Source organism: Lissotriton vulgaris, chromosome 2_1, assembly GCF_964263255.1.
Source record: "Lissotriton vulgaris chromosome 2_1, aLisVul1.2, whole genome shotgun sequence".
Lineage (NCBI taxonomy): Eukaryota > Metazoa > Chordata > Amphibia > Caudata > Salamandridae > Lissotriton > Lissotriton vulgaris.
The window spans coordinates 585,863,706-585,885,007 of NC_141687.1; the positions used below are offsets into that span (position 1 = coordinate 585,863,706).

Sequence of the window (21,302 nt, forward strand, 5' to 3'; positions counted from 1 at the left end):
CAACATCACTGGCTGAATGGGAACAAGTGGTTTGGTGTCAAATTTTCAAAATTGAGCCCAAGTGGGCATTAACCGCTACACATAACCACTGCTTCCACACTGCTGTGTCAAGGGTGCAAAAGCTGGTGCACTTTAAAAAGAATATCGCAAACATAATTGTGATACATAATAATAATGACTCTCTAACCAAGTGATAAAAATTGTTTTCGCTCCCTTCACCATGAATTGAAGTTAAAAACAGAAGGCAGACTATTTACATGTTTGATTATGATACATATTGCCCCTCAATCAATCTGCAGTTACTGACAAGCTTTGGTCCAACTGGTCTAAATATTAGGTCCCTAATAAAGACAAGAGTGTAAGTCTTCCGTTTGATTTAGACCATTGGGGGCCTTGGAATTGAGTTCCAGAATATATCGTGTTTCCAAAACTCTCAATCGGGCCTCCCTATCGCCACCCCTACGAAGTGGCGGGACCATGTCAATCGCATAATACTGCAAGCATCCTATGTCCCCCCCATGGCACATATTTACATGTCTGGCGACAGGGTATGCCTCGTCCTTGTTGGTCACTGCCCTGAGGTGCTGAAGAATGCGCTTGTGCACCTGCAGCTTGGTGCTGCCCACGTAGCGCAGGCCACAAGCACATTCCAACACATAGACCACGAAGTTCGATTTGCAGGTAATTTTCTTTTTAATCGCGACCACCTCTTTATTGAAAGCTGTCATGTAGGTGGTCCTGTTCTTTCCTATCCTGCATGCCTTGCAGACTGCACACTTTAGGAAGCCCTTACTCTTGCCTAGCCAGTTGTCATCGGCTACTTCCGGGCTACTCTTTACTATCATGTCGCTCATAGACCTCGCTCTGCTGTAGGTAATAGCTGGTCTCTCGGCAAGGGTCTCACCAATGACCGGGTCTCCCTTGACCACTTGCCAATTTCTGCGAATGATATTGAATATTTCTTTGTGCTGTCTGCTGTATGCTGTTATTAGTCTAGGCTGACCTGACTCCTTCCCTGCGGTCCGTGTAGGCCCGACATCTGTTATTGGACTGCGCCCTGATGTTAAGTTGGCACGTCTCATGGCACCCTCCACCATTTCTCGTGAGTAGCCTCTTTCAATAAATCTACTCCCGCTTGCTTTTTGTGCCTGTTCACAACTCTCCTTAGTGCTACAGATCCTCCTGATCCTCAGCATCTCCCCGTAGGGAATGCTTCGAATCAAGTGCGCCGGGTGGTGGCTAGTGGCGTGCAACACCGTATTTCCAGCTGTTGCCTTGCGATGCAGGTCAGTCACTATCCTGCCATTGGCAATGCTCACTTCCACATCTAAGAAGGTGACCTGTGTTCTGCTGAGTTGACCAGTGAAATGTAGGTTCAGATCATTTCCATTAATGTTGGTTATGAACTTGTTAACCTCCTCTTCTGACCCCTTCCAAATGATGAAAAGGTCATCAATAAATCTGTACCAGGCTATGATGTTATTGGCCATGGTACCCTCATATGTTCTTGCTAGGACCTGCTCCTCCCAATGCCCCATATGCAGACAGGCATAGCTGGGGGAGAAGCAGGCCCCCATCGCAACTCCCCTTAGTTGTTGGAAAACCTGTTTTTGAAACCAGAAGAAGTTGCTTTCGAGGCAGATCTCAATCATCTCACTTATCATGCTGTTGTGCTGTATCATACAGGCAGGTCTACGCTCCAGATAGTGTTTTACTGCCCTTAATCCATTGTTGTGATTAATACTGGTGTATAAGGAAGTTACGTCTAGTGTTAGTAATAGGTAATCTTCCTGCCACTCTATGGTCCTGATCTTGTCCAAAAAATCACCCGTATCCCTGATATAAGAGGGAAGCGCCCTCACATGCTCCTGCAGGAAGTGATCAATATATTTAGAGGCATTCTCAAAAGGGCCCTGCCTGGCGGAAATTATAGGCCTCCCTGGGGGCTTGGTCAAATTCTTGTGGACTTTCGGGATCATATAAAACACAGGGATCACAGGATAATTAGACTTAAGGAATTTTTGTTCATCCCCAGTAAGTAATCCCATGCCCTTCCACACATATAATCTAGTATTGAAAGCATCCCACGCCTGTCTAGCTGTACGCCAATCGCTCCTGCAGTAACAATTCCTGTCATTCAACTGCAGTAAAGCCTCTTCCATGTACAATTGTTTTGGCCACAGGACAATGTTGCCGCCCTTATCTGATTGTTTTACAATCACCGTATTCTCCCCCTGCAGTTTCTTCATTAGACTCCCATAGGCATTATTGCACCTATTCTTGGATCTAGTGTCTTTTGTTCTGGAGGCCTGGTGCAACTCTTTAAGATCAGATATAACCAGATTATTGAATACTTCTATGTTGTCATAGACCGATATGGGTTTGAATGTTGATTTAGGTCTGAAGCTCGTAGCCCCCGGGGCATCTGTTCTTATATGTTCCTCTATGTCCACATCCACGGAAGTTCCCCCTTCCTTGTTCAAATCAACCAGGTCCATATATAAATCAACCTCTCCCGCCAGGCATGGACCCGGATCCAGCTCAGTTCTAATGTTATCCTGAGTTGGTATGCGCGTTTTCAATTTGTTTTGCAAGAATAGCTTTATTAATTTCAATTTGCGTATATATTTTAAAAAATCCATTCTCGTTTGCGCATAATTGAATGTACAAGGGGGACAATAAGTCAAGCCTAATGATAACGTTTTGATCTCTTTAACAGTTAAATGAATATCTGAGAGGTTAATCACAGACAGTTGATCGCTTACTTGATTGTTCACTAGCGGTGCCATCGTTTTCGTCCCCGGCCCCTCACTGGTGGTTTCGTTGCGCCGGTTTGTTGCCCGGCTCCTTGTCCGCCACTTGCGCTTGAGGTTGCGTTTCCGCCTGATTTCTTGCCAGCGGTGTGAGATCTTAGGGTCTGCTTGCGGTCGCTGCATAGGTACTCCACTTCCTCTCCCAGCGACCGCTTGGTAAAACCCTCCGCTTCCTCAGTATTGCGTTGGTCATTTTCTGACTCACTTCCTGGGATGGAACTTAGGTTCGACTCTGAGGTAGAGGGGCTGGGGCCCCTGTTGCTTGTTTGCCCTGTACCTGTAGAGCGAGGTCCGGTCGTCCCCTTTGGAAGATCGTACTTCTTTGAGAAGGTGAATATACGACCGTTCTGGTAATCTAGTTTGTCCCTCTGAAATTTGAAGGTCTTTCTTTTTTTGATTACCTCCTCCTCCTTGGTGAGTCGTTGTATCATTGAGTCGCGCAATCGTTTTTCCTGTTCCGCATCATTGAGCTTCTTAATTTCCTCATTCAAATCATTTATCACAACCCCCAGTTTCGCTCCGTCACTCTCCGCATATTTGACTAATATTCTAAGTAGTCTGCTCGAAGAGTCCAGGTTACACCTTGCCCATTCTCTTAACATCTCTGGGTCCGGGTTTTCAAAGCTGGGGGCCAGCATGATCCTTAAGCCCCGGGAAACGCGTCCAACTTCCAAATAGCGGGACAGTGACTTCCTCTCCCACCATTTCGCCTGTTCCGTCCGCATGGCTTTTTCTAGTTTTTTAAAAAGTTCTTTCATGGCATTGTTCCCACATTGAATTGCGTTGCCTGCGCCATAGGGTTGATGCTAGTAACGGGAGTATCATCAAACATTTCAATAGCTGCCTCCTCACGGGATCTGACCACATCAGCGGCGGTCTGGTCTGTGCACGTATATTCTTAAGGATTACTGACGGATAATTAGCTGCACTCAGCTCTGCGCGCCCGGGCTTCAAGTGACCCGTCACGCTATGCTGCTTCCTCCTTCAGTCCCGAAGGTAAATTGCTTGCGGTCTCCACACCACGGCGTCCGCTGCTTCACCGTGGCGCCGGTTCTACCACAGCCGTGGGAACTGCCTCGCCTTTCAGTGCAGCGGCTGCCCTTGGAGAATTCCGCTCGTCGGGGGCTGTTGTAATAAAGTGTAATAAGCATTTTTGTTATATATATATATATATATATCCAAGTAACAAGTAAACATTATGTACAAACGAATGACCCTATTAAAAAAATATATATTGGAAATGCCTATGCCTTTTAGTTAGGTTTTGGTTTTTAAAACATAAATAAAAGACATTGTCATTTACAAAGGCAATAGCTTAAACTAGTTGCTAAAAAGCCAGCGCTGTAGGAGGATGTTATTCATGACATGGAACATGACCTGCTAAGACTAATTTATTTGAATTTGGTTATCCCGATGTCCACCTTACTACACCTTTGAAGTTTCTTCACTCCCAACGATTTAAATGTTGGTTGCCAACACTTGCGCCCTCAACATTGAAAAGGTGTAGCACGGACTAGATTGCACAGAGCTTGACACACACACGTTCAAAACCTATTCTAAGGGGTTGGCAGCTGTGTACCTGTTCAGAGCATAGTTACTTAAACAGTGGTGAGATTGTTCCAAATAACACTGACCTAATGGGTTACTGCATTTTATCAATGCATGGAAAATAAAAATCAATACAAACACTAGGTTTCTGAATGAGGGCAGATGGGTTTCAGGATGCTGACGTGGAAGTCAGAATGGTGTCAGAACTCGCATATTCACTCACTCATCCTCCTCTGTCTTTGAGCTACATGTCACTCACTCCTTAAGTGTACATGTGTTGTGAGTGATCAAAGCTTTTTTTACTCTGCACTGATGGATCTTTTCTACGGGAAATAGAAGATAGCTCTTACTGCCTTCTGTGAGAGAGGGAAGCTTGCTTTGCTACCGCCTTGCTGCCCTATTGTGTGAGGCATTGAAGTTTGTACTTCTGCTGCCTGATTTGTACCTGCTTGTGCTGATGCTAGTCTAACTGCACCAGTACTTTGAAAGAGGGGTGTTTGCACTGTTTCTGGCCAAGGTATAGCCATCTGTTTTATTAAGTGAGGTGTTTCCACTCTTGTTGTCCCATTTAATTAAACTAGCATTTGCAATGCAATTGGTCTCACATTTGCGTGAGTTTGAACTATTGGCATTGTAAATGACAATGCCTTTTTTTTAGCTATCAGCATTGTAAATGACAATGCCTTTTATTTATGTGTTCTGAAACCCTGAAGGAGGCAAGTAAATACGCACTTAGTACTTGTAGCCCTTGCTTACGAGAAGCAAGGCTGGCAGTAAAAGAGGCGCAGTTACTGACAGCTTTGCTTCTCGTAAGCAACGACTATAAGTACAAAGTGTGTGTATACGCACCGCTTGCATGTTTTCAAAACAGATAAATAAATGGCATTATCATTTACAATGCTAATACCTCAAACTCCCAAAAATGCGAGACCTATTGCATTGCAAATGCTTGTTACTTTTATTTTGCTACTTGGCCGATCCTTTCCCTCTATTGCTCTTTAAAACAACTTTAATCATTTCTTTTAATTCACTGTTCAAGACGTGCCTCTGCTGTGCCAAATGTACTGGCCGATGTCTTCCATGCGATCCGTGTTGGTGCTCTCTGAAATGCCTGTGATTCAAATGTTATCACGGCGACTGCGGGCTTCGAGATCTTCATTGTTAGGTGCAATTATTTTTAGAAGCTTCTCCATTTACGTCACCTGTTTCTGCATCTAAGATGTGGTATCCGAGATGCGCCACTCGGCTTCCTTAATCTGTTCGTCATGTTTATCAACCTTTAGAACCAGAAAGTCCAGGCGGCTGTTCATAGTGTCCATTCTACTTGATAAGTTTGTAAGGCTGCTCTGCATAGCCAGCAGCAATGTTTTGACCTTGTCGTCCGAAGTCGCTGTTGGTGCCCGAGCCCGTTCCTCATTGGGCTGCCTGGAGTCCTCTGAGCATGAACGTGAGACTGTCTTTTTGGCATCAAAGACGAACCTGGCCTGGCAGCTGTCGGGTTTCCCCTACGCCACAGGGGCAGAAAGGGGCCGGTGCAGCTGCAATAGTGACAACAGAGGATCCTAGCGTAGCACCCTCTAGCACACTGGTATGAAAAGACAGGAGAGCAGGCGTAGGCAAGGATGGAACCGCTCTCAGGATTTATGAAGGCCAGTGGTCCGAATGCCGGTGAGCAGTGAGACAGCGGACCGCAGCGTGGGGGAAGCAGGGCTGAGTGTAAACAGGTAGGCAGGGAGCAGTCCATCCCAGGAGACTCAAAGCCACAAGCCAATGGAGGTGGATTTTTAAAGCGATCTTCTAGGGCTTGGTGGTGCGTTCAATCAACAGCACATACGCGACCCCGGGTGTCAGGCCCAGCAGCAGTAACAATGATTCCCGCACCACAGCCGCCCAGGGCACTCCCCAGGATTTAATTGCTCACGGCAATCGTTGTGCAGTAGGCTGTTCAGCGGCGCGGCATGTAGATTCAAACTATGCAGGGGTGCGTCAGGAAAGTAGAGGGCCTCAGCGCCACATACTGCAGTCCACACCTGGCAGCAAGAGGAGGGTGTCTGGAGCCAAGGCAGCCGAAATCGTGGCCCACAGGGCACCAGTTGGAGCGGGAAATGCCTGGAGCAAGACAGCGGAGCGCAAGTCAGTCTGCAGTGCCCTGTTCTCCGCACAGATTAAGTCTCGGCGGCCCGAGGAGATCGCCGGCTGCAGCGCCCGCCACAGCTGGTGAAATGTGGCGGCTGATGGTGGATAACGGCAACACTGCTAAGATTAGTAGTGGCGAGGTCTGTCCGAGTCCTCTAAGCCAGCAGCGCAAATTGCACACTTAATGTTGAATTATTGCGGAGTGCAGGTCCGGAGGAAGTGGCATGTTGTTGAGGGCTGACGAGGGAAAGCAGACTGGTGCACGGTAGAGGCTCATCAGGGCCAGCCGCTGCGTGGGAGCTCCAGGCAGGGGAAGAAGGTGGGCTATTGATGCTATCGCGCCTATCGGAACTCCTGCAAATAGAGCGCTGCTATTGAAGGCGGGCAGTGCATCCTTTACGGTGAGATGGAGTGCGCCCTCTAGACTAGGATGAAGTGAAGCCTTTGGGGTGTAGCAACAGGGAGACTGGGGGGGGGGGTCCCCGTTGAGTGAGCGCGGACCTAGAGCACCACTATGACAGGGGCGGCAGTGTAGCAGAGCAAAACGGCATGTAGACGGAAATTGGCGCGGGACTGCAGCAACGCTTACTGAATCAAAGTCCTTTAGCCGAACTCAGCCACAGCGCCTACCTCACCACGCTTGGGGACTGATGTTAGTCATCACAGTCTGTGGCCCCCCAGACTACAGCAGCTGGTACAGGTGGACATGTAGGGGATCGCCAGGCGAATGGAAACCGTCCCCCGCTGAGAAGAGGCCTATCGCCACATGGAGTCCCAGGGTGTTGCGCAACAGGACCAGCTGTGCCAGGCACCAGGGACCTTGCCTCGCTCTTCCTAGAGTCCAACCTGGAGATTCCCGCTGGGATTGTAGAGCCTCGATTCTTGCTCCAGAGCTTGAGGATAAGTGAAGGCCTAAGCTGCAAGCAAGAAAGGCAGGATTCATTAGGTATATCTACGGATAAAGAAAGGTTTCTGCCACCAAGTTGCCAGAGCCTCACAGGTGTGCGGCTATTTTGGTTGTGCACCACCTAGCCCCCCCCCCCCCCCCCCCCCCCCACAGCTCAATCATCATCATCATAATCTTAAATGGCTGAAACATTCCTTCCTTCAGACTACAGTACTGAACCAGTCATCGTCTCAGTAATGCCACTGACATGGATGCGCAGTGCCAGGAACCCTGGTCTGTCCATTATTTTGTCGCTACCATGCTGCGATACTCCGCTCCTTCAACTCCGGCCGCGGCTCCACACGCTGCTGCCTCAGCGCACCACATAACACAAAGGAAGCATTCTCTTGCGCTTCCTGCAAGTTTTTCTCCACTTACCCACTCCCAACATTCACTGCATCAACAGCATCCCAACACAACGCTCTCTCACACTTGGTCCTGCAACCACCCACACAGCTCATTCACCACAAATGCCATAGAGATCTGGGACCTGGTGCTCGACAATGCCCCTGACCTATGCAAACCTAGCTGAAACCTGCATCAGGACCTTACATTGCCATAACTATCACATGCCACCCCACCTCCCACGACTGCCAGATTGCTAGGCAAGACAGTCTTCAGAAGCCCAGAAGCAAAATCGCCATCATTCACAAAAACACAATCAACTGCGCCACATCCTTGGACATGTCATCCTCCAACATGAAACGTTGTTGTTCTAGCTTCACATTACAGACAACTTCACCCTAAATTACTCTTATCTACAGACCTCCTGGACTGCTCACTAACTTCACTGACACCATCATGGACTTCGACGCACCACTCACCCTTAATGCTAGCAAGAACATCCTACTCTGAGACCTGGACATCGACCTGAAAGACCACACTGACTCCCAACCCAAGAGCACTTATTGAAGACTTTGGAAGCCTGGGCCACACCCTTAGAGTGAAGGGACCAACCCTTGTTGCCTGACACTTCCTTGGCCCTATTTTCACCAACTTCAGCATCCCGGTTCCGGTCCAAAGCACATAAACCACTGTCAGACCAACCCGCAACAGCATCACTTCAAAAGTCTGGAACACTGTTGCAATTTCGGGTCGATGGATGTTGAGAGCAGACTCCCAAAAACCAAAAAAGCAGTACAACAAGATCAAAACCCCAGGCCAGTTGGCACACAGAGGAACTTTGTCTGATAAAACGCCACTGCAAACAACTGAAGCTCAAATGGAGAACAGAAAAATCTTTGCTGTTGTGAAAGATTTCACCTCACCATTGGCCACTTCCAACTCCATCAACCCCTCACTGGACCTTCATAACAATTTCTTTCAATCATTCAAAGCAAAATTACCGCAAATTCAACCGGTCGCTGGACCTGACAGACCTCACCGAACAATTGCCGATTTTATCCAAAGAACCAATGCGAACCTCGTGGCCCATCAACCCAGAAGAAATCACAGCCACCATGAAGCCTATCCACTCGAGGGGGCCCCCCATCAGACTCCTGCTCCCACCACGCATAATCAAGAGGACTGCAACCCATCAACGTCATGCTCCTACTCCTTCTCAATGCCTCCACCTCTCTGCGACTTTCCCAGACTCTTGGAAATGCACAACTGTCCTCCCATTCCTGAAGAAACTCTCTACGGAATCCTCAGCGCTCACCAACTACAGTCCGATCTCCCGGCTACCATTCTAGACCATGGTCTTAGAGAAAAACATCAACAGACCCCTGACCGAATACAAACTACTCAACACCACATAGTCTGGTTTCGGACCCAACCACAGCACAGAAACTGCCCACAGATGACATCGCATCATTCTGGTTAGCGACCAACTTTCTAAAGCTGAACACGGACATGACAAAAATTACGACATCACTGTGGGAATTCACCTGGTGACCTACAGTGCTAGGATTGACGCCCACCCCCACCATCCAGAACCTCAGAATCATCGTCGACAACAAACTCAACATGACTGCCCAAGTCAGCATCTTCAGGATAGGGAAGCATGAGGGGATAACATCACAAAACAGATTTGCGAATGGCTTCTAATCATGCCCATGATCACAAGAATTCTGGACTTGGGGAACACCCTCTATGCCAGGATCAACAAAATTCAACAGAAGGCTGCAGACCATCCAAAACTCGGTAGCCAGTATCACTTTCAACCTACCATGCCACACTCTCCTCCCATCATGGCACAGCACACCTGAAGGAGCGCCTCTGGCTCCTCATTTACAAACCAGCACAATTCAAACTCCTCAACCACAATGTAAACGCACTACATAATACTGGCCCAGCATACCTCATCAATTGCATTTCCTTTCATAAACCTTCCATACCCCTCTGCTCGGCTGGGCTTCTACTTGCACAAATCCCAAGCATATCGAAAACAAATTCTGGTGGTTGAACCTTCTACTACATTGCTCCTAAAGCATGAAATGACCTACTGCTACACATGAGTCTGTTCCCCGCTTCTTGAATTAAGCAAGAAGCTGAAGACCTGGCTATTTGCGTAGTCCCACTAGGCCCGAAGTGTGCCTAGACTCGCACCTGCTCAGTGCCAGGCTACCCTTACGGTTGATAGTGCTCTGTGCACATCTGCATAGCATAACACAATGCTGGGGCTTGGGTACATTGCTACCCAGAAACTAATTGGCAGGGAAACAGATATGTTTACCATCCGCTCACAACACACCTTCAGAGTTTTGGAACAAAGTCACCAGAGCAATTACTCATATAGGTTGTCAAGTCCAAAAGGGAAAAACAAACAAATCTTGAGCGAAACCACCATTTGTGTCAATCGATATTACCTACATAGAACGCCATCAACCATGTAACCATGACCTTAAGTCACATAATAATGCTACTTGCAGCACACACCAGACGACATGAAGCTGTCGAACTTGATAGTAGGACTCTTTTTAGAGGAACTAGACATACTTTGTAGGGGAGTGGCCTCTCAGATCTGTAAATTACATTCTAGTTGTGAAATCCATTGCCTGTAATGAGAATTACATAGCTCCTCGCCTTTTGTAACTTATTGTAGTAAAGTTGTGACATTACAGTGTGTGCTGTCGGGGGCAGCACAGAGACAGTGTTGAAAGCAGCATTCTTAGCAGAGAGCTCAAGTGCTACATAATCAGCTGAAAGAAAAACTAGCTTTTCAGACCCCTTCCCAATTTTCTGTGCTAAAAAGCGACTGTCAGAAGCTATGATAAAACCTCTGGAGTTAATTACATTCATCACACGTTTTAAAGAACCAAAGAAGCTTTGGCACATATGTTAAGTTGTGGAAGAGTAGGTGTTTAAGAGACGTACCTCTTACTGATGTGTTTTTCACAATACAGGTTACACATTTATGATACCTAATCAGCAATAAGAATATATTTTAGCTAGAAATATCAATTGACCATGGAATTAATGAAGGCGAGGCTCCTGCCCTTGTTCAGGGTACCATTGGTCTCCAGTGAGGTTTTCATTCTGAAAATACCTATAAGCTTATGTATCTGATTACATAGTTATATCTCAAAACATAGGTTAGGGTAAACCTGTTTCAGACATTTCGAAGTCTGAAACAGGTGTATAAAAGCCACCATGGAATTTAATATTTATACAGCAGAATTGATTTGTTACCATGAATATCATTATTTGGGAATGATTATATCCTGTACATTATATTGGCAACCGCTAAGTGCGCCTTTAACAATTACAGTTAGCAGTGTGATAATTGCTCTGATTAAGATTTATAAAATTGTAGATGGTTCAGCGATAGTTCATCCTAAGAGATTCAATAGGAAAACTATTCCCCATGCTCCTGGGTGTTTCTTCCCTGTTAAATATATATTTTATGATCATCTTTGCTGTAACACTGAGCGATAACTCTTCAGATTTAATGAGGGTTATCTTCAAGCTCATAGGGCAGAGACTCTTACTATGTTTTTCTCATGAATTGCCTTGAAGACCATTTGATTTGCGTCCTTTTGTATTTGGAATATAATATTTGATCCGTCGTCAAAGCAGTAGAGTTCTCTTTCCGGGACACAACACTATTTGTGCACAACTTGCAAGTGTTCTGTTCATCTAATTTTAGAATTAATTTGGTTAAAGTTTTCCATAATGCAACTTTATGGTATGTCACTCTGATTAATATGGATTGTAACTTCTGGGACTAGGTGGTATGAAATACGAATAATTGTGTTTTTAAGTAGATGTGTTTTATGTGATGTAGTGACTGTTAGGAGGATCCTATTATGGCTTATATCCCTTTCATTTATTTGTGTAATGTGTTTGCATTAAATTGATTGTACTGGTTTTAAGTAACTGGATTTTCCTTTCCTTACTGTTAGTAAATGTAGTTTACTCCTTTGCCTTTAGTGCATGCTTGTTACTGGTGTGCTAATTTTTTTTCAGAGACTGACAAAAACATAACTTGCTGGATGGGGTGGAGAAGGAATGAATGTGGCTTGGCTTAATAAGACTTTGTTTACAGGAGCATCTTAGACAGCAGGTGAATGTTTTGAAAGGGTTGTACATGAATCTTACTGGTAAGGACTGGGAGGAGGAAGCTGTGAATTAAAGGTGGAAGTCATCACATCATAAAATGGCACTATTTGCTTCTATGTTCTTTACTGAATAGTTGTGACTATCCGCAAAACATCCTTTTGAATTAGAAGCCAAAACAAGACTTTGGTCTAGACTGCAATGGAATTTGTGGAGTCATTTTTTTTATGTGGGTTTTTGATAACAAAGTCCTAATCATGACCAAGTTATTTTCATGCCCATTGCATTATCCGTTTTAGTTCTCCCCTCTTGACAGTCAGCCCATTTTACTTTTAAATTCACCTGTCTGTAGTTGGGCGACGATAACTCCAGGCATTACCACATAGGCTTTTGATTAATCCTTTATCCTGTTTATGTTCCTATGAGTTTGTCAATAGAAAACAACCGGATTAACAGTCTGTCAATAGACACAACTATTGATGAACTGTGGCATAACCAGTGTCCTGAGCTACAGTGACAGAGACTATAACATGAACGGTTTGTATTTGAAAATGATGCTTGTATTCCATATTCTGGTATCATTTCTTTTTGTCCAACCAGTCTCTGTACTACTTACTCAGGCTTGATGCTAATGAGGTCTATTGGCGCCATCTTCTATTTTCTGCTTATACTTTTGATACACAGGCATGTAAAAGAAAAATTCTGAGATTTAAAAATCTAGATGTCTTGCAGTATCATTAAAAGCATGTAATAGAACCTGTGCAGTAAAAAAGAACATTTAAACACAACTAGTAAAAAAGCATTTTTAACTTAAATTCAAAGGTCCATATAATTGCTCTACCAGTTGATTATAATGGTGGTAAGTGCTATACCAACCGCAGTAATAAACACAGTTGTGTGTGACTTTATGAGGTCTTCTGTGGAGAAGTGTGGCTTAATGATTAGAGCAGCAGACCCTGATGCAGAGGTCTAGCCAGGGACCAGGGTTCAATTCCCTGCCTCGGCGGGTCTTGAGCTCAAAAATTCCACGGACCTGATAATTCTCCCCTCAGTGCATATTCCAATCATGGAGTCCCACTCTGCAACTCTGGGCAATAGCTTGCTTAATCTCCACAACGGCCCCCACAACGCTAAGGATGCCTGGCCTCCACCTTGGGGGTGCCCAGGAGTGGGCGCCTCACAGGGAAAGCCAGGATGGGTTCCACAGCGGTATTCGTACAAGCGCCTTGAGACCCTTGCGGTTGAGTAGTGCGCTATACAAGTATCAATTTTTTCTTTGTAGTAAAAGGTCATCAAATTCCAGTATAACTTGTTAAACAGTGAATAGGCGTTCAAACTGCTATTTTCTATAGGAGCTGTAGGAGCTATAGGAGCTGTGGCCATTTGAATAAAACAGACAAACAGCTAATGGAAGAGAGAAGATTCAGAGTTTATAGTAAGAAGAAATCTGTGAAAGTGGTGGGTCCTCCATCACAGCCAATTCAGCTGGCCAACTGCTATAAATAATCCATTGTGAATATGTAGCCAGGTTTGTGTGTGATGCAAGAATTGAATCCATTGTTGTCTTATGAATTGTGAACATAGTCCAGACTTTGGTATCATGAAAGCTGGTTGTTCACAGTGCTGACAAATGTGGCTCACATTGATTTACATAGTTGGTGTTAATTGGTTTTCCTCTTACAGGACCGCATCGGCCGCCCCTCAGAGACTGGCATCATTGGTATTGTGGACCCAGAGTGTCGAATGATCGGACTTCGTCTCTATGATGGCCTTTTCAAGGTCATTCCCCTGGATCGGGAAAATAAGGAGTTGAAAGCCTTTAATATTCGTCTGGAGGAGCTTCAGGTGATAGATGTGAAGTTTCTCTATGGCTGCCAAGCACCCACCATCTGCTTCGTGTATCAGGTACGTTGGCAAAAAGTGTCATGCACTCAGTAGGAAAGTAATGTGTAGAATTTGCTGCTGTATGGGGAGTCTTCTTGAAGGTGCTTTGTGTCTGGGAACTTCCTATGGTATGTTCAGGATGTGGACAGCAAGTAGAGCCATGATCATGTACAGCCAAGAAATGTGCGATCTTTAGGGAAGATGTGGTGTGTTTGCAATATGATAAAGGGGGCTCTTGTGATGTGGTAAATGAAGGACCCTTGGTGTGCAGTACAATCAAGCTTGTGTAGTGGTGACCATCGTGTAATTTGTTGCCCTTTTATGTATGGTCTGGTAGGTGCACTGCACAGTGAGGCCTCTAGGGATCCGAGTATTGGGAGATTCATGTGTGGCTCTTAAGGTTTTGTTAATACAAATATTGGCTTTTGAAATAATGCTACCTAAAAGGAACATAAACTGTCGTCAGACAATTGCCTGCAAGTGTATACTAGTGATGCGAGCAGTTGAAGTATATACAGCAAGTCTGAGAATTTCATAAAGGACACAAATCTGACCATGAGGCCATACTCCAGAGTGTTTTGTCTAGATTATAACTGTCTTTCCAACAAACCCAAATCTTACTATGTTTTCGAGGACATCTCTGCTTCGTATAATAACCTCTCAAGATGCATACATTATTCATGCCCTGTATCTTCCCAAATAGAGAAGGGGTGTTTGTGGCTTCCTAATGTTGAGTTACTCCAGTATTGGAACTTTCATAGATTCACATGCCTGAATCATTCCCCGTCGTCGAGACGGGAGTCTCCGGTATATAAAAAAGCAGTTATTATTGCTGTTAGTGGTGAGAGCAGACATTGTTGTTGATTGGGCAGGACCGGGCTTCCCTTTGGAGGGCTATTAGTGTCCAGCAGTGGGGAGTTGAGGATGACATTGTAGGATGCCTGGTTTGAGTACTTGTGGATTTGTGGGAAAATTAATTGACTGTGAGAAGCTGAGATAACCTCCTTTGGGATGTTAAAATATTGAGATAACTGAGGTGGTGGTCACTAACTGGCTTACTTGAGGGGATATGTCAGAGGGTGGCGACCCAGAGGGGGGTGGGGTGCAACCTGCCTCTTGCTTGTTGAAGGCAAGTGGTCGGTGGGGCTGTCTCAATGGGGGCTGGTTGCCTGATTACAAATCTTCCACCGATCTCCCGCCACCCTCTAGGGCTCGTCTCTGGTCGTTAAATGCAGTCCCGAAGATGAAAACTTCTTGGTCAGAGGCCGACGTTTTGGTAGTTGTTGAAAACAGCATTTGCGGTGAGAGCATGTTTAACTTTGCCGGTTTTCCCGAATATACTGTATGACCTGTAGTGCCGGAGTTCATAGGCTCCCCAGGTCGGGGGCGGGGGGAGGGGGGGGAGGGGGAGAGAAGTTGCTATTGGTGGGTCCGGCGCTTTTTTAAAGTAGCCCAGTAGCGACCAGGGTTTTGCCCCACTCGAGGCAGGTGCCTGGGCAAGGAGCTTCTTGTTGTTGCTTCCCAGGTGCGGGCAAGTTTTGGTGCTTTGGTGAATCCAGAGGGCTTGTGAGGGTGGTTTGGAGAGGGGTTTCAAGGACTGTCTCCGGTTTGGCCCTCTTCCTTTTTGTTGCTGCTGTGGTGGTTTTTCTTACTCTCCCCGATCTCATTGCTGCTGTTAGGTCAGATCACAAGGGACCGCTGGTGATGAGGCCAATAAGATGGTGACTTCTTCCGTAGTTTTCCGGTCTTCCCTTGGGAGATTCTACTGGCCGCTGGCTCCTAAGTTGAACGTATAGACACGTGGGGAGCAATGGGGGGCAGGTTCCCCTTTTGCCTCTCTGGCAGGATTTCAAGATTTTACTTGTCTATCTCGTGTCGGGGAGGTCAAACTGCCAAGGTAGCTGCCGTTACTGCTGTTGCTGTTTGTGGTGTGAGACGTGCGTGAGGCTGCTCCCAACTACCCCCTGGTCACACCTCTTCCCCCCAAACCCCCCCCACCCCTCCTGAAGCCACCCAGTAACTGGACCCACCACTCAGGCGACCATGGAACTGTGCCTGACACAGGGGTACACGCTCCCCTGATGCAAGGCTACGGCCACGTAAAGGGAAGGGGTACGTGTGCCTTCACAGCCTGGTCTCTGGTAGGTGGAGGATGCCAGGCGAGTGACCACAGGGCACGGAGAGGGCGGGGTGGGGGTCAATGGGTCAGGGGGCAAGGAGAGCGAGGGAAAATGCCCAGAGTGATCAACCCAGCAGGGGGGTGGCACACCACAGGCGGAGTGAGCGTTACCGAGCAGAACAGGGTAGGTGGAAGGACTGCTACCTTTAGAACCACCTGGGGCTTGCAGACTGGTAGGAAGACGCCTCGGCGTCAGTGACCCTTTGGGTAGATCTGGTCGTTTTAGGCAGTGATTTTGGCGGGGTTGCTTGCAAGAGCTGAGCTGACCTGACACCATACGGGCGACCCAGGGAGGAGCACGTTTGGTAGGGGCACAACCGGGGCTTGTGACTACCTGTCCACGGCTGTGTAGTATCCGCGCTGTGAAGCCACCACTCCCGCCTCTCCCTCCCTCGACTTACTTAAGGTCCGCTACCGCCACCTCAACTGCCGCATTGCCAAGACCATGACCCCTCGGTCGTCGATCGCCTTGTCTGCTCCGGCCCCCGGAAGAGCCTCCGTGACTCGCCCCTCGCCCGCTCGTACGGCTCGCTCACCAGCAGTTAGCTACGCCTCTGCCGCGTCGACACTCGCGTCACGTCCAACGGCTTGCGATCACACTGGGGATAGACTACAAGCAATTGTTTTTGCTACACAGGCGATTTTTAAGATATATTTGTAAGTTGCAAAAATCGACACTTAGAAGAATTTCTGGTAACAACCAGCCAATGTTATCCTATGGTGGAAAATTAGGTTATCGAAAAATCAGTTAACACTTTTTCTGGTCAGTGCTGGATACTAGGATCCAGCACTGGGATCTCTCCTGCTAACAGGTGAGTACTTTTGTTTTCGTTGATCGAAGATTTTTAGTGAATGTTTTAAAGTTTTAAAACACAAGCATTTCCAAGTGAAAACCAGTTAATGTCACTCTATGGAGAAAATGTAACTTATCGGCTTTCAGGTAAGTACCCGACTGGCAGAGTTAAGATTCTGGGGTAAGACTCGGGGGGTCTCCTAGGTTCCGGTTGGTACAGTAGTTACACACTTAGCGGCACAGGGGCAGCCGGGTGCAGACAGAGTAGGCCCAATGTTAGCCTATGGCGGTAGGTGGCTTCTAGCAGGCAAGCAACGTGGCTGTGGGAGCTAAGCTCCTGGTCACTTGCTCAGGGCAAGTGGGGAAGTCGACCAGGACAGTTGGTGCACATCCAGTGGCACTGGGCGGCTGGGTACAGGGTGCATTTGGACCATAGGGCACCCAATGGATTTCAATGGGAAAGCTGTGTGACGAACAAAGGGTGCAAGCTCGGGGAAGGAGATTCTTCAGGTGTGACCACCATTTCGAGGGGTAAGTTGGGAAGCTGTAGGTTGGGTGGACACTCAGGACTTGGGCACATGGGGGTCTTGGGGCGCCGGGTGCAGGGGTGTCTGCTGGTCTTGGTAGGGGTCCCTAGTTTTGAGGCTGTAGATGTCGCCAGGAGCGTCTAGGATGCCGGGGGACCCATCTTGCTAGCACCCGGACATTGGTCTCTGAAGGTGATTAAGGAATATGGCTTGCGATACGATGAGGGAAGCACTGGAGATCACATAAACTTGTCCACTCTATTCCCTAGCTGGCCATGCCCCCTGCAGTGTTCTTGATCAACAGTTGGGCATCCTTGGGGCTGTGCTTATGCAATCTGATAGAGAATTCTAGCTATGGATTCCTTATATTAGAATCCTCCCCAGGAAGAAGACTGGAGCCGGAAATATTTTCAGAAGTACCTTTGTGCGCCTGTAGGGGGCGTCTAGCTCCTCCATAGCGACCTCTCCTGAATGTGACCTCAACTGAGTGAATTCAAGCCCTACCCTGACACGCTGATGTTAGTTACTACTTTTCTGCGCTAGTTTTCCCACCTACTTGACATTTCTTCGTTGAGGGGGCAGTGAGCATTTTTCAATGTCCTTGGGATTCAAGCCTTGTGAGTCGCATGAAGCTCCTTATTGCGAGGATGTCACAATCACAGTTGTCCTCAGTCCCCTACACAGTCTACAGACCGACCGCTCGTCTGCTCTAGAAGCCTTTCCTGTGGGCGTCATTCTCCTTAAATGTCCGAAGGTAAGTCTGGTGGTAAGTCTTAGTGTAGCTGGTCGAAGTCATGGCACCTACTGTGTTAGTCGCCTACCTCTGGTCCCCACTCTTCTGTTGAAGTGTCAGGGCATGGGTCCCCCCACACCTCCCCACCTGTCCTGGCCTAACCTGTACCTTGATTCAATTATTAGGTCATTCCTTCCTCTAGAGCGCTCTTGGGCTCCAGGGAGGTGCATGAGGTTGTGCCTATGTCTCCGCCGACGAGTTCTCAATCGACTTGAGGCCTGCTTCAGGTTTCTCCAGTGCACAGCCAGTAGAAGCTGCCACCTCCTGCTCTGCCGACTCCGATGTCGGCATCAGGCTCTTGTCTGCCAGTTGCGATGCCGATGCCATTGACTCTACTTCCAATGTTGAGGCGTCTCCTTGGCGTCTACTAGCTTTGTTTACTGCATTTTATAAGATGCTGATGGAATCAACCGTCTCAGAGGCTCTTCCTCTGCTCTCTCCAGGCTCTTGTCTCCTCCTGGTTTGGCTATGGATGTGAGTTCTGCTCTGGCGGACATGCTTAATCGAGTTTCGGTTATATTGGATTTACAACTGCCTTCTGTGGAGTTGTCATCAGTCCTTTACTTGGCATTCTACATCCTGACCAGTGTTACATAGAGCATGTCCTTCCTTATAGTGAATGTCTCTTTGGTATCCTGTTGGCTGCTTGGGCTGAACTTGAAACAGGGCTGCCTGTGGATCGCTCTAATTCTCACAGGCATTGCCCAGCCCCGAAGGATCCGTCCTGTCTCCTTAGACATTCATCTAATCAGAGCTTTGAGGAAGAGACTGCTTTAGCCCCCCATAATAATGATTTGATCCCTCCTGTTCCTCCAGAAAGAGAGGCCAGGAAACTTGACGCTGGTAGTAGATGTATTTTCTCTTCTTCTAGCTCTACCCTGCAATCTCTGAACACTTTGTGTCCTCCCCTGCACCTTCCACCCCTTGTGGAAGTCTGTGGAGTGCCTCTTGCCCTTCCTTGTTGAGGAAGTCTGGAATGCTCTGTTCCATTGGTACGAGATGGGCAACAAGCTGCCAAACTTAACATCCGCTGTGATATGGATACCACTAATTATGTTGGCTGTGCTATAGGTTGTGCTACAGTCTCTTCAATAGCAGTACGTTGGTGTGCATAGTTGCTTACTTCCAAGTTTTGCAGCATGAAGCCTTTTCTCGATTCACATGTTGTGCATTATTTTGCCATCTTGTGGTTGGGTCCAGAATAGTCTTTGTTCTTTTGTCATTGACCACCATTTGGTTCTAGGTCCATCCTGTGTGTGTGATCAAATTGCGCCCCAGAAGTTCCTATGTTACTATTATAGAGTTTTATAAAGCGCATGGTTACGCGCCCCGGCGGGTCCCCGCGCTGAGAGCGAAGTATGGAGTATTCAGATCAAGAGGTTACAGCAGTGCTAGGCGGAAGAGGTAGGTTTTTAGGGCTCTTCGGAACTTGGCCTCAGAAGGTCCGAGGCGAAGTTCTGTTAGAAGCAGGTTCCAGTTCTTGGCTGCGAGGAGCCTGAAAGATCTGCCCCCATTCGAGCTTTACGAATTTTGGGGACAACTGCCAGACCGGTGCCAGAGGATCTAACCATCAGCTCTGGTCTGTAGGCGGTAATGCGGCTATTTAGGGGGGCGGGCGCCCTGCCTCCAAAAATGCGATGACACATGCAAAGTGCTTTTAAGGTAATCCTTTCTTTGATCGGAAGCCAGTGAAGGGACTTCAGAGCAGCTTTAGAGGGCGTTCTCCTAGGAAGCCTCAGCACCAGCCGGGCTGTGGCATTTTGAATTACCTGGAGACGGTTGAGGCTTCTAGCTGTTATACCCAGATATAGAAGGTTAGCGTAATCGAGCCTGGATGTGACCAAGGCATGCACAAGGGTCTGCCTGGCACCAACAGGAAGTAGGTCCAGGACCTTACGTAAGCTCTTGAGTATACCGAAGCACATTCCGACCACCCGATTAACCTGGGGAGCAAATGACAAATCTGAGTCAAATAATACCCCGAGATTTTTGGCCTGTTGACCAGGCACTGGAGTAGAGCCCAGGCAGTCTGGCCACCATGCCGAGGACCACACAGTCGGACCACCTCTCACCACGAGCACTTCAGTTTTGGACCCATTAAGCTTCAGGCAGTTGTTAGACATCCAGGAAGCAAGCTCCTGCATGCAAGCACTGAAGCTGGATGCCGCAACTTCAGGTGCCCGTGACAGTGAGATGACCAGCTGTGTGTCATCGGCATATGACACTAGTTGGATACCATGACTTTCCACAATGGTGGCTACAGGGGAAGCGTATAGGTTGAACAAGGTGGGGCTCAGGGCAGAGCCCTGAGGGACCCCTCGATCGAGGTTGAACACGCGGGAGTAGTGTTCTCCCTGTCAGACCTGAAAGCCCCTATCAGTGAAGAAAGATTGGATCCATCTCAGCGCTGCCCCATTTACTCCGCCTTTGTTAAGACACTGTAGCAAGGTGAAGTGTGCTACAGTGTCAAAGGCGGTACTCAGGTCAAGTAAGATGAGAGCCATAGTATGCTCCTCATCTACCCCTTGCCTGATGGTCTTAGTGGCCATGAGCAGCGCAGACTCCGTGGAGTGGCATGAGTGAAAGCCAAACTGAGTAGGATGGAGAAGGTTGGCTTTCTCCACAAATGCCATAAATTGAAGATTTGCCACCTTTTCTGCCACTTTGGCCAGGTAGGGGAGGAGGGAGATGGGACGGAGATTGTCAAGCCTGTCCCAACTGAGATTCGTTTTTTTTTTTTAAGCGGGAGCACTATCGCTTGCTTCCAGCTTTTGGGTACGGTGCCGGACCCAAAAGAAAGATCCAGAACATCCCTAATATAGGGTTCAAGGATTTCAATACTCTCTCCAAGAAGTTTCGGTGATGCCGGATCACGGGGGAATCCTGACTTAATGGAGCGGCATATCTGCTGAAGCTCATTAGGGGATGGGGTGACAAAATTGCCCAGCCTATTAACACCTATGTGTGGTAGCCATCTTCAGATTCATCAGCCTTCATAGGGAACGGTGCTTCTCTCCCTTTCAGGGTGACATCCTGTGTAGTGTTCCTGCGTGCTGCAGGTGCTTTTCTTCTAATTTATGCTGAACGTTTCCAGCCATCTGGAACATAACCTCCTTTGCGGCCTTGTGGGAGCCTGTTATTAGAGCTTCTTTTTGCCGCTCGATTAGTTTCTTCCCCAGTACT

The 21,302-nt window shown here is 47.4% G+C and overlaps 1 protein-coding gene across 1 annotated transcript in view; it reads left to right on the forward strand.

Moving 5' to 3' along the window:
* The window catches only part of DDB1 (damage specific DNA binding protein 1), a 1,134,380-nt gene that overhangs the window by 56,579 nt on the left and 1,056,499 nt on the right, over positions 1-21,302 (forward strand). The window contains exon 4 of the mRNA XM_086955618.1: positions 13,627-13,848. Coding sequence (XP_086811744.1) covers positions 13,627-13,848 — 222 coding nt within the window. The remainder of the gene's footprint in view (positions 1-13,626; positions 13,849-21,302) is intronic.